Consider the following 13,722-nt stretch of genomic DNA (forward strand, 5'->3'; position numbering starts at 1 on the left):
GCTGTCCAGATCCCAGCAGTCTGATAATCGCAGTTGAAGTTCAGATGTCATACGCAGGTCTACCGGTATCCTGATTAATATACCAAGTACCCCTAGGCAGTGACGTATGCAGGCCTAGGCCCGGGTCTAGGGTGGCAGCCTCCCTGGTACATAACCAGGGGACAGATGTCCTTCTCAGGCAATAACCCCCCCCCCCTGGTGTCCCTCAGCACAATGGGACAGTTACATGAAATGCTTTTTGATCACCCCAACCGGCCTATTTACCCTACGGATGCTGTGACTTCATTTAAAAAAGCTGCGCATCCTATGACATCATATCCTGTCGCTTTGTTTCTTAAAGGCACGCAGCACTTTTTATCGTACCTGGGTACTTTTGGGGTCCAGCTACCCGGAGACTGCCCTTTCAGGACACGGCCAGGACTGATGTCAGTGGGCGGTCCCGCTGACATCACTAGAAACGCCCATATTTAAAGGGGAAATGGGCGGGGAGTGGGCATGTCAGGACCCCGCTCCCGCGACCCAGAGCCTTAATTCTAAGGTTTTACTCTTCAGGCTGGGAAAAGGATTTACTGCAGGGAAATCACACGGGAAACGGGGACCAAGGGGCCCCCCCAAAAAACTTTATGGAACTTTCCAGCTTCAAATAACAAGAACATACTCAGCGCAAACCCCAAGAACCCCAAATCCCACTTTCCTCCCCCTGATGCCCCTCTCTCCTCCCCTGATGCCCATCTTTTCCAGGCTTTCAGAAAGTTTGCTGGGTATGAGGGTATCGCAGGGTTCTACTGCCCTAAAAGCCCCGATAATGTGTATAGAAACAGCAGGAAACGGCTTTATAAAATATACTGTTCTTCAGCGACCCTGTTCATAATGTACTTATTATATGGGCGTATTTATTGTACCTCCCCTTTATTATATTACTCGTTGTTTTATATAGCGCCATCATATCCCATAGCGCTGTACAATAGGCAAACAGGACATAACAAGTAGTAAATAGCATAACAATTTGGACTTACAGAGACGAAACGTAAAGGGGGAAATATATGTTTTTTATATAATGCACATCATTATAGTTTATACGGAATAAGTAAGGTTTTTGGTGTCTGCGCTTCTTTTACTATTCTGAGCGATATTGCAGAACAGGCCAGCAGGGGGCGAGACCGGACTGTCAATCAGTGCTGATAATGCTGATATTCTTTTCTGTGCAAATGTACGTTATTAGGAATTTGTGTATCGGGGGACATCAGGCTTTATCTGCTACTTAACCCCTTAATTAATACAATTAACTATTTCAGGCTACATTCAGGAGATACGGGAACTGCTGCTTATAATATTTCTCCTTTCTCCATTTTATGCAGCAAATGCCAGTTTAAAGAATAAGTTCATGAAGAATGCGTATTAAGTATATCTTTACTTTACTCTGCATTCTTCCAAAAATGAGAAAAAAAATCTGATGGAGTAGTTGCAGCCCTGCTGCTGCAGCTGCCCTCTGGAGGTAAGTATATCACGTGTAGGGCGATGAAGTCACATCTCCCGCATGGAGAATAGCTGGTGGACGGGGAGGGGGGGGTTACTATTGCATATGGGGGGACTCTCAGAATGGGCCACCTTCACCTAACCAAATGATTCAGGGGACTGTAACTACTTCTCCAGCCTAAATGAACCATCATGCATTAACGAAGAAGCAGACGGTGATGTGGGTCACTTCCCAGCTGCAGCCAACACATCATAAATGATATATGCCCCCTGTAATAATACTATGGTCTGATGAGGCAGTCAGTAGTATGGCGCCCCCTACTGTATGGTGCTGTACACAACACACAACCTATGTATATATATATATATATATATATATAGTGCCCCCTCTTATCATCCACTACATTACATTTAGTTATATAGCGCCAGCAGATTCCATAGCGTTGTTACAACAGGAAAGTGAAGATGAGCAATAAGACTTAAAACTTCCAAGATACAATGTGACGATTAGATTACAGCATGTTAAAATATACAGTTACAGAAGAAGAGGGCGCTGCTCTCGTGAGCTTACAATCTATTACCCTGCCTCAAATTCCAGGCCATATGATGTTTTTTAAACATTTTCAAGCTATAGGGGAGGTCCAACGGAAAAAATTACCGGTACTTTTATTTTTATTTTATTTCTTATTATTAATAACTCGGTGCGCGTTTCCAAGTCGGTTTGCATGAGCGATCAGGGCTGAGACGCGAGGTACGCAGCCGTCACATAGATTGGATTTTATTAGCACTAGCGGTATTTCAAAGCAAAGCTACATTAAAATTGGTTCTGATAAAAAGTTTAAAAATTGGTATTCTCACCATAGTAACCAACGAAATGACCCAATCGACAGGAGAATCCCATTGGTTGCTATGGCAATAAGCCCTTTTTTCCTAACACATTTGATGCATAACCCCCAGTTTTGTTAACACGTTTCTATTGAGCGATACGGCTGCCGTAACATCTCACTCAAGATCCTCGCGCTATTTATGTATATTTTAGGCCACATGGACTGTTATACGGTGTATGACAGCTCTAATTAAAATCATTTTAATAATTATAATTAAAAATAGTAGAATTAAAATATTATATATTTTATATATATTTATTACATATAATATATATAAAATATATATATATCTATTTATTCCAGAAGCCCCCGGTGGCTACATTTGGAACTACATGAAATATTTCTTACCTCCTTATTTATGACGCGGGATAAAATAGATTGGGGGCAAACTTCGGCAATATCTAATTTTGATGAATTCATAAATTTTTCCTTAAAGAGACACCCGGCCATCATATACACTTTACTGCCTACGGGAGGTGAGCGGTCCCTTTAAATTGACGGCGTCCGCCTTGCAAATGCATGGGGGGGGGGGGGATTCTGCGGTATTTCAATAGGAGTGCTTCCCTGCTACCGGTTGGCAGCTTCGAGTAGCCAATCAGTGGCGGGAATCCGCGTGGGAAGCTGCAGCTCTACAGCTACCGTTTCCCCCTTAAGGTTAGTTAGTTTTTTTTTTTGCTCATTTTTGCTTTTTAATATGTTTTTATGTATAATATTCACAATAAATGTTTTAATACGGATTACTCTGTGGCATAGCTCCCAGGGACTGTCCCTTTAAGCGACAACGTGGCAGAGTTTGCGTTTGAAGGATGTCACTGACACCTAGCTAGAGATTCCCCATTGTACAGCGCTGCGGTATATGATGGCGCTATTTAAAACAATAATACAATTCCATATGGACCAGGCTTTTAGGAATATAACCGTGATTTTATCATCATCATAATTTAGGAGAGCGACGAGGTTTAAATTCAATGTAACCCATATGATTTGGGGCGGGGGGGGTTTGTGAAAAATTATTAATTAGAAATGGGCTTCATGTCTGTTAACGTGAAATGTAAGCTCTCCGCAGGCCTGCAGCGTCTTGGCAGAGAGAAATATGAAATAAGTCCAGAATAATTTCAGGTAATCCTGGCACATTCACCACTTCAGATGCAGCCGCCAGAGACTTTTCTGGTAAACATCTGAGGCCGCGCATATCAAATGCGACCGCCGCGCCGAGCCGACAGCAAAAACACTAAAACCGGCCTGGAAGCCGTCCTGCGAACCCGTGATGGGAATTAGATCTTGGAGCTGCACAATCCTTAACCCCTTCCGTGTCAACCGGCGCTTACATTAAAAAGCCCGGCACTAACTCAGCAAAAACTTTTTTAAAAAAAATAAAATATATATATATATTATATTTATTCTCGAGCCATCTATATTATTAAAGAGTCTCCGGGGGTCCGGAAAGGGTCCAGCGCAGTTCTACCCGGTCTTTGCTGAGCTTCCGAGCAAATGTATGAATTCATTTTAAATAATAGTGTTTAGGCCCCCCCCCCATTTCTTTAATGTGTAAGGATAAGGGTCTACATGATAGAAGATGGCGTTTGACCTATACATCGTGCATGTAATAACGTCAACTTATACTAACGCTCTCACATTTCACGCCGGCGCAGAAAGATAAAGATATGGGGGCTTGGAGTATTGTGAGCATGCATTGAAGGGTTAAAAAAAAAGAAAAAAAGTATGAGCCAAATATTATTGTTTGTTATTAACACATTCTAATAAAAATAATAATAATAATAGCTGACACATTGAGTATTAAATGTACAGGTTTTGGGGCAGAGCTTAAAAATGCATAGATCAAGATAAACTGGGGTTTGTGATCAGGGGTCCCTTTTTAGGCAACCCACCTTTGTGATATTAACCCTTGCAAAGCAGGTTGTTGGCTATACCTAAACAATAAAAAAGAGCAACAGAATTACAGAAAATGAAAAGTGACTATTTTTTTAAATTAGAATAAAAAGTCATTTGTTTCAAATAGTTAAAGTCAGAAAAACATATCGGAACAAAACTAGAAAAGGCGGCCCAGATGCCGGTTTCCCTGGTAATTTATTGATTCGGTCGGATTAGTATGCGGCCCGAGGCTGTGTTCTACGCCGGAGAGCTGTTTAGGAAGCAGCATCGATGTGTGAGCTGTGGCCCTGGAATCGTACCTAAAGACTAAAAGACATCAGAGCTATAATCCCAAACAACTACTGGCTGGCTGAATGCTGTGAGAGTTGTAGTGCTGGGCAACGTGGCAACTGAACTGGGGGGGGGGGGAGAGCCTTTGGTGTGTCCGGGTGTTATATGGCGAGTGGCTACAGGGTCTTATGGCGCATAAACATCCGGATGGCTGAGCATTATGGGAGTTTTAGGCTACCACCGGATCTGCCACGAAACCACCAGGCTGAAGAAAGTATTTTGTTTCTTATGATCTCCAACATTTAGCATTGATGGCTGAGCTGGCCCTGCATAATGTATAGTACAATGCGGCGACCTGAAGGGAATTGGAATGATTTAAACATGCTTGATACAGGTCCAACCAAAGCCCTTTATAATGTAAAGGGAAGTCAATGGGATGAAGCTGCAGCTCTCCCGCCTGACTCGGGGTTTAGCGAATAAGCCGATCATCTCCGATCCCTCTCGCTCCGACCCACAGATCCGTATTCTTCATAACAGTCACTGGTAAGAGCTACCATTTCTGCTGGGAGGCTGATCCTCTCATTTACCCCTCTTACATTAACTCTAAGCCTCTGGCCCTCTAATTTTAGATGATGGCATCTTGTGCTAACATTTCTCCTCCTTGTATATAAACATCCCTCCTGTACTGCGTTAAACCCCTTTATATATTTAGATGGGGGGGGACGACACTGCTGGCTCCGACGGGCGAGAACTTCGCACCGAATCTTACAAATCAGCGCGATGGTCTCCGCTTCGTAACGATTAGAGCACAGCGGTTTAAAACTAAGCCTTTTTGTAACGTTTCACACTTTAAAAGCACCGCCGGGTGAGTTATCGTTGGCCATTTAAGCCGCCGTGAGATCCGCATGCACAAAAACGTGTGACTGCAGCAGATTGGGGGCTTTTACTCTCAACGGCAACTTCCTAAACTCCCCAAAGTTCTGTTTTAGGGTCAGCAGGGGATCCAAAACAAGCAGAATACAGGATTAAACCCCCCAAAAAATCAGTCAATTCTATCTGATCTCTAGTCTATAGCCCCAGAACAAGTGGCTTCTGCTTGCGGTTGGTAAAACTCATGTCCCCTTACAGCGGAGAGGGAAAAGGGGCAGCTTTCGGCAGGCGAGGAATGCTGAAGAGGAAGAGAACCTCCCTCCCTACCCCCTCATTTAAAGGGACCCCCCTGCCAGAGCATTCTGTATGCATGACTGAACCAAGAGCAGAAGGGGAGGGCCGGCTCGGCTCCCTGGGCTTTTAACTCTCCTGGATAATGGCCGTATCCTTCCCTCGGCTCCCACCTCCCATCCCCGGCACAGACACCACGCTAACAATAACCACGCTAAGGGGATCTGTCCCTAAAATACGCTCAGCCTTCACAATTCAGAAAGTCATTGACTGCGTTTCGCTCGCCAGGAGATTCCGTTTAAGAGTTTCTCACTAAAGCGCAAAAGGGACCCAACAACTTGGTCTTGAGAGCTTGCAATCGAAGGGTATGCATTTTTCACTAACGCTGAAAAGGGAAGCAGCCTGTGGCAGGGCCAGCATGCCCAACCTGTCTGTAGGGGGTGGGCCAGGAGAGCAGACAGGATTTACAGAGACGGCCTGAACCAATCAAAGGCAATCAGCAACTTTACAGGAAAGAGATGACAAAAGGTTTATGGATTTCATAACTAAAGAGTTGCGAAAAGTGACAGAAAGTGCCCTATGAGAAAGATTGGTGGGGTAACCAGACTACCCCTGTGTATTGCAATCTACTGCTCTATCTCTAGCGCTCAATGGGTTAAAAACCAACATTGAAGATTCCGGACTAGAACCCTTACTAATCAATGTCTCAATTTGCCGCTAAGCGATCAGTTAATGATCACAACGGCAACAAGGTAGAAGTTACTAATTGCAGTTGATACGTACTAAACGAGACAACCTGCCGATATCCATCCCAACACCGAAGCCCACCTCCTACACCCCCCCAAAAATAAATGCTATAGGGTTCAATCTTCAAGCGTATTCGTCTCACGCAGTTACAATGAAGGGCATCATAGGCGGTTTTCTGTCCCGATCTATACATTAATCTGCCAGCAGACGGGCAAACTAGCACAATGTATGCAATGTAATGTACAATTATATATATATATACATATATACACACACACACACACATATATATACACCGTATATATACACACCTCAAAATAGAAAGAGAAAAGTCTAAAAGACTTCCCAGCCTATCATAAAGTGGCATAAGAATTGAATGCGCCCCATTTTTCATGAAGCGCATATAAAGAGGGCATTCAGCTCTAAACTTTCGACTCTCCTGGCAGAAAAAGGGTTACTCGACGCACGCCGTCATAATGTACCACCAGGTCAGAAGCCGTGTATTAAACACGCAATACATGCATTCATTGGAATAAACCACAGAGACATCGGATTTCTCAAAAACATACATCATATTTCCTCTTTTATTATATAAATATCCGTTTTTAACCTTTAACTGTAAGAATATAAAGCGATTTCAGAGGATCTTTTTCTTTATACAAATTCACAGACAGTACAATGAAATTCGGCACGGTTTTTTTTTCTTCTTCCAAAAAAAAAATGGTGTGAGATTCGGCTGTGGAGATGCTCAGAATAAAACAATAAAAAATACAAGGATTTCGCCGTTTCAACAGAATACAAAATATCCATAAAGTCACTTTTTGTTTCCTTCATCCCATAAAAAAAAAAAAAAAATTTTCGTGAGCCTCAAAACCTATATATATATAGATAAAAAAAACTGGGTATAAATGTCATCCCCGTTCTGCTCTCCCCAACTTTACAAAATGCCTCAAAAAGGTGCTTCTCGCGTATTAACCCCTTCAGTGCCGCTGGCGTCGAGTATGGGGGGGGGGTTTTGAAATGCACGTCTCACCAGTGGCACTCAAGCTTTAATTAGTTCGTCGTCTGATGTTTGCATATATATATGTATATAATATCTTTCAATGACCCGAAAATGGCCCTGCTTTGCTGTGCCCCCACCCCCAATCTGCCACGGATGGAGCTGCGCATGGTACTGTCACTTTTGTTTGGGGGGGTCGTGTTTTGGGGTTATTTTTTTCTGAGCTGGTGAAAGAATTAACTGCCTAGAAGCCGAATAAGTTGCACTAAGACATGGATTGGTTCCTTTAACCCCGAGTGCTGCTAACGTATGTATCTTACATAACTCCAGCACACAAAACTAAGCCAGGTGGAAAGAGCTGTATATGCATATTTTTTTTAATAAAAAAATAAGTATTTTTGAAGCGACTTGGAAAACGTCCATAACCCCCGGGTAAATGCTTTAAGGCTTTGAGTGCGCAAAGCTCAGCTTGCATACAAGTCACTCAAAGAGTTAAACCAGTGGGTTTACCCTGACAAGCCACTATATACAGCACCGCAACCCCTCTGGCACACAAACGGTGGCACGTCGTCCGCAGGGATCCATCGAACTTCCTGCTTAAAACCCAATCGCAGGGGGTCTTGTTTTTATTTTTTCTTAAGGGTGGGCGAGGAATACTGCGTTTAGCCTAAAAAATATTTTTTTTTTTACACAAATGTGTATTAAGACTGTAGGTTCTTCCCAAGAAGGCAAGGTGTAAGGGGAGAGCACAAAGAATATATATATATATTTTTTTTAAATACAAGTCATTATATTAAAAACCCGTAGGGTTGGATATCTTTTCCAGTCTAGGCACAAAAAACGTGGATCCTACTCTCACTATTAACAACTTTCCAGGGCATAAAAACGTCAAAACGAGGTAGCCGGACGTAAGGAATATATTTAGCAAAAAAAAAAAAAAAAATTAAAGGAGTCTGAAAACAAAATGGAAATGTGGAACTTTCTGAAACACTTAAAAGGAAAATTTTAAAAATGTCAAGAGTCACGAAATTTAGAAAAGGGGAGGAAAAAAAAATAAAAAGCCCCATAATGGGCCGTTCCCAACATTACTGGGAAAATGCCAACCGAAAGCATTTTGTGATTACTGGAAACATACTGTGTACAAAATAAAACACACCAGAAAAGAAATGTTATGGGTGCAGCTCCCATTAACCCTTACGTTGCTGGAGAACGGGGACGGGGTGGGGGGGACAGCCAGGAGATGACAGGGCAGCAATCAAGTGGCACGTGTATAAAGGGTTAACCCTGGTAATGGAGTGCCCACCAAAGCAATCCATGGGCAGAGGGGGTAACATTCCTCTTAACAGCTAAATTAACTCGTGCTGTGCCAGAGAATAGGCAGCTGGATGTGGGGCGGTTAACCCTTTACAGTGCCAAATGATCTCGCCAGTTACAGAGCTGTCATCGGATAACATTAACCCCTTGTGCAATAGCATTTTAAGGAAGGGAAAAAAAAATAAAAAAGGTTGTCCCTCTACCTGTGAACTAACCATTTGTCAATGAAGGGTGATTTAATTTTAAGTCACACCAGAACCAGTGTTAGTGGCCCTGTTCTTGCTGTGTGTGGCCCCCTCAGGCAGTATGATGCATCAGTCACAGAGTATCTCTGAAGGAAGGGGCCACGTCGGGGCCCCTCACCTAACCTTCTCGCTCTCGGTCATCTGCCAGAGCCCCAGATTGAGCACTTTGAGGCAGGGCAGCTGTGTGATCCTCTCCAGCCCCCTCTTGGTGATGCGGGTGCAGCCGTACAAGTCTATGCCGGTCAGCTGGCTCAGGTGCTCGGCTATGAGCTCCAGCCCCTTGTCCGTGATCCGGACGCACTGGCCGATGTTCAGGGTCCTGAGGCCGTGCATCTGTCGCACCATGCGGTTGATGCCATCGTCGCTGATGTGGCAGGAGCACAGGGACAGGGACTTGAGGCCATACAGGCCCTGGGCAATATAGGCCAGGCTCTGGTCGCCTACCTTGTCGCAGAAAGACACGTCCAGGCCAGAGAGGCGCAGGCTGCCCATGGCCAGATGCATGATCCCCGTATCGCTTATATTATCGCAGCTTCGTAAATTGAGGCTCCTGAGGCTGGCCATGTGCGAGAGGTGCAGCAGCCCAGCGTCCGAGATCCCCCCGCAGAAGCTGAGGTTCAGCACCCTGAGTCCTTGCAGCCCCCGGGAAATGTGCTTGAGGGCCAGGTCGGTGAGTTTCTGGCAGTCCTGCAGCGTGAGCTGCTCCAACCCCAGGCAGCCCTCAGCGGCGCTGCGGGTCATGCCGGCCAGGTGGCCGATGCCCACGTCCGACACGTGGCGACAGCTGCGCAGGTTCAGGCTCTTAAGTCCATGCAGCCCCCAGGCGATGAGCAGCAGGCCGGTGTTGGTGATGTTGCTGCAGCCGCCGAGCTCCAGCACCTCAAGGCCTTTCAGGTACTGGGCGATGCGGCCCAGGCTGCTGTCCGTGATCTGCTTGCACAGGCTGAGGTTGAGGGCCCGGAGGGAGCCGATCTCCTGCACGAAGGCGTGGCCCAGGCCGTTGTCGGTCAGGTTGTAGCAGCCGCTCAGGTTCAGGCTCTCGATGTTGGGCATTCCCTGGATCACGTAGCTGAGGCTGCGGCGCAGGCTGAGGATCTGCACCTTGCGGATGCCCCGAGCCTGCAGACTGGGGAAGAGGGACGGGTTAGCCCGCCTCAGGTGCAGTTTGGCTTCCGTCCCTCGCCACACTGACTTATGGTAGGCCGCGTCCCGCCAGGCTCCGCACACCTGGGCAGCCCGGCCCTTGTCCCGCACGTCCAGGTAGCTGAAGATCATGGCCAGGAGCTCGGGAAAGAGGCAGGAGATGTGAGTCTCCATATTCACTTCCCGAGGGGCCGGAGGAGGAGAAAGAAGAGAAGAGGGTCACAGCAAGCCCGGCATACCTCTTAACACGACAGCCGGCCCTCCTCCGGCTGCGCTAGGCCGCAGCAGCGGGGTTTCCTGGCTGGCTGCGCGCGTACTGCGGCACCCTCTCAGCCGCGGCTTCTCCACATCACTTCCAGGCCACCTCCAGTCAGCCCGGCCCCGCTCGGTCGATCATTCTCTTTCTTTAATGCCCCGCGGGGACGCTGGCGGCTCCCTCTCCGTCTTTTTAGAAGCAACTGCCGGCCGGAGCTCCCAACTACCGCTTTCCGACTGCGGCTCCGTTAATGCTAAAGTGCGCGCGTCACGCCGAATACGCGCGCGCCCCCGAGCTAGACAAGGCGTTTGAAAAGGGTGTGCGCACGCGTAGTTAATGGAAAGGCGGTTGCCCGGGGGAGGGAAGCGCGCACCCGCTGCATTGGAGACACAGGGCAGCTCGGGACTAGCAGTAGGAGTGTGGGCGGGGCTCGTCTCGCTCTCTTTGTCTCCCCGCGCCTCAGAAGAGCAGGGAGCCGCTGCCATGGTGACCAAGCGCCCCTCCTTCTTCCTTCCGGTGTGGCACCTTAAAGGGACAGATCCTGCTTTTTTTTTTTTTTTTTTTATAGCTCGGCACTAAAAGTTCCAGTCTATTGTTAGTATAAAGCTGTCCCAGGTGCCTGTCACAGTCCTTTTTGTACTTTAAACACATAAGTCGGGGTGAACCAGCTGTTTCCCAGCTGGGAAATATGCAGTAAAAATTAATGCGTTTGGTATATACATTTATATGTGTGTGTGTGTATATATATATATATATATATATATCTACACACACATACATAAACATAGATGAGCTCCAGTCGGCGGTTTCTCTGAGCTTTCTAGGATGTTTTTATAACTAGGCTGCAGGAAACGTTACCTGTTAAAAAAACATATTTTTTACAGGTTGGCGCCCATGACGGTAACTTGGCAAAACTTACAGCCGTCGGGAAGAATTACGTTATGTGAAAGGGTCGACGAATTGTTTTAAACCTCCCAAAGCTAAATATTTTAGAAAGCTAATTTTTGATATTATCCTAGTATTAAAAAAAAGTGTCTTCCCCTTTAAATTGAAAAATTATATATTATAAATATAATCCATATATTATTAAAGGGGTTAAATTGTGGCTAGCCATCACACCATGGGTTCATTTTACCAAAGGTAACGCAATTTTTTCTCTTAATTTTGTTCAAGTATTTTAATAATTTAATAATAAATTCATTTATTATATAATAATAATCATTTGTTGCCATGAATGGGGGACCCAATGTAGGTCAGGATAGCAGAACATTAACCCATTCATTGCAGAATTGGATTCTAATGGGCTCACCAGGCGCCATACTAAGGGCTTATAACCCACATCACAAGGAGGGGTCTCGGCGAATACCCTATAATGACCCTATAATTCTTTCAGGGGTCTGCATCAGGGTAAAGGATAATTGTAGATAATGGAGTAGGAAGTACTATTATTATTTCATTCTCTAAAACAGAAATGGCTTTAAATCCTCCAAATCTTGGGGAAACCATATATATATATATTAAGAGTTGTTAAGAAACATGGTCGAAAAATAACCATAATAAGCAATTTTTGTTTGGTGTTTTAATGTATTGGAAAATAATATTGTAATAACTTGAGCCTATTGCTCCCTTTTGCTAATGGTGGTGCTTCCCCCTGGTGGTAAAATTAGGAACCTCACACAGTCTAAAGAATGCTGTACAAGTACTATTATTATTTGTTTTATATTGCACATATAGCACATTATATATTATTTGTTTATATATATATATATATATATATATATATATATATATATATATATATATATATATATTATACATTGGGGTGTTATATATAACAACAACAAGTATTTATATAGCGCTTTTCTCCCGGTTTATCAAATAACAGATGGAATAAGTATCTTGTGATAATACCTTTTTTATTGGAATAACAGAATTTTGGAAGGAATGACAAGCTTGCGTGAGCTCTTCTCCCTTTCTCCCGAAAGCTTTTCATTCCAAAATTTTGTTAGTCCAATAAAAAAGGATATTATTACAAGATACTTATTCCATCAGTTATTTGATATTGACACCACTGGACTAATACAGCTACAACCTTTACTCTATATATATTTATATATATTGGAGATGTTATATATATATATATATATATATATTTATTGGGGTGTTTATATATATTTATATATATTGGGGGTGTTTGTGTGTAGCCGCAGTGCCCCACCTTGGTGCGGCTCAGGGCTTGGTGATCAGACCCCAGGCAGCTCTTATCTATCATTAAGTTTGGGGTTAAAAGGTAAAAGAGATCCAGAGGAGATATGGCTGCTGGTGGCAGAGGAGTCCTTGTGTCTGGGACACCCCTGGAGATGAATGGAGCCTAAATCCCAGGCTTTCCCCAGATGTCTGGCCGGCCACTGCTCTCCCAGAAGCTCATCGGTGTGAGAACGGACACCTATATTTCTAGCACGGAGGCGAGAACACAGGGGGGGCAGCTGCAGCAGCTGACTCTGGGTCACCCACCGAAGAGTATCTTAGATTGCAGGAATCGAATGCTAGACTCTTTGGTGATAATGGAGTCTTTAGTCCAAGTTGATACTTTTTATCGGGGCACAATAAAAGAAAAATGAAAGTTACATAGACTTTCAGAAACCTCAGCGGTCTCTTCTAAGGAGAGAATAATAGACCTGAAGAAGAGACCTCCGAGGTGCTGACTGATTATGTAATGTTACCTCTTTTTCTATGCTGGCCCAATAAAAGGCATCAATTTCACCTAAAGCACACGCTAAACCTCGCAATCTCAATGCACTGACACATTGATTATAACATTTTTCAAAAGGTTAACGCAAGCCATTAAGTCACCTTAACATTTTCATGATGTCACAGCCTGAGCCTCAATGCCAGAATGATGGTCATTGTGTGGATTAATTATGTAACTAAATGAACTCAGGTTAAAAAAGCAAGAGCAATAACAACACTGATGAAATATATATATATATATATATATATATATATATATAACATGATATACATCTATCTCACACAGGAAATGTTACTTTACTTACAGGGTAGTAGATAGGTGGATCAGTCTCCCAGTAGAAGTGGTAGACGTTACCACAAAAGGGAATTTAAACATATATGGGATCGGCATACGGCTCCTGAATTTAAGACGAGACCAACGACTGATTAAGGTTTGAGTCTTTACAGCAGGAGAAACGGGCGGTTAAAATCTATATTTCTAAGGGATCTCAAAAAAATGACTGGAGAAAAGTCAGCAAGGCTCTCTAGCACCATCTTGTGTCCACGTGTAATATTGCAGCACAGCCACTCCTTGAGACT

At 44.3% G+C, this 13,722-nt stretch overlaps 2 protein-coding genes across 2 annotated transcripts in view; one reads left to right on the forward strand and one right to left on the reverse strand.

Moving 5' to 3' along the window:
• Nucleotides 1-13,722, forward strand: part of WNT5B (Wnt family member 5B) — a 43,512-nt gene that overhangs the window by 15,964 nt on the left and 13,826 nt on the right. The gene's annotated exons all lie outside the window — the stretch shown is intronic.
• FBXL14 (F-box and leucine rich repeat protein 14) lies at nucleotides 8,444-10,660 on the reverse strand. The gene has a single exon (XM_053463379.1). The coding sequence runs from the start codon at nucleotides 10,308-10,310 to the stop codon at nucleotides 9,108-9,110; it is 1,203 nt and encodes a 400-aa protein (XP_053319354.1). The 5' UTR covers nucleotides 10,311-10,660; the 3' UTR covers nucleotides 8,444-9,107.

The sequence above is a fragment of the Spea bombifrons genome, chromosome 4 (genome assembly GCF_027358695.1).
Source record: "Spea bombifrons isolate aSpeBom1 chromosome 4, aSpeBom1.2.pri, whole genome shotgun sequence".
Taxonomy (NCBI): Eukaryota; Metazoa; Chordata; class Amphibia; order Anura; family Pelobatidae; genus Spea; species Spea bombifrons.

What these genes read in the sequence shown, in the direction of transcription:
- FBXL14 (XM_053463379.1), bottom strand. Translation starts at nt 10,310, where the DNA reads ATGGAGACTCACATCTCCTGCCTCTTTCCCGAGCTCCTGGCCATGATC.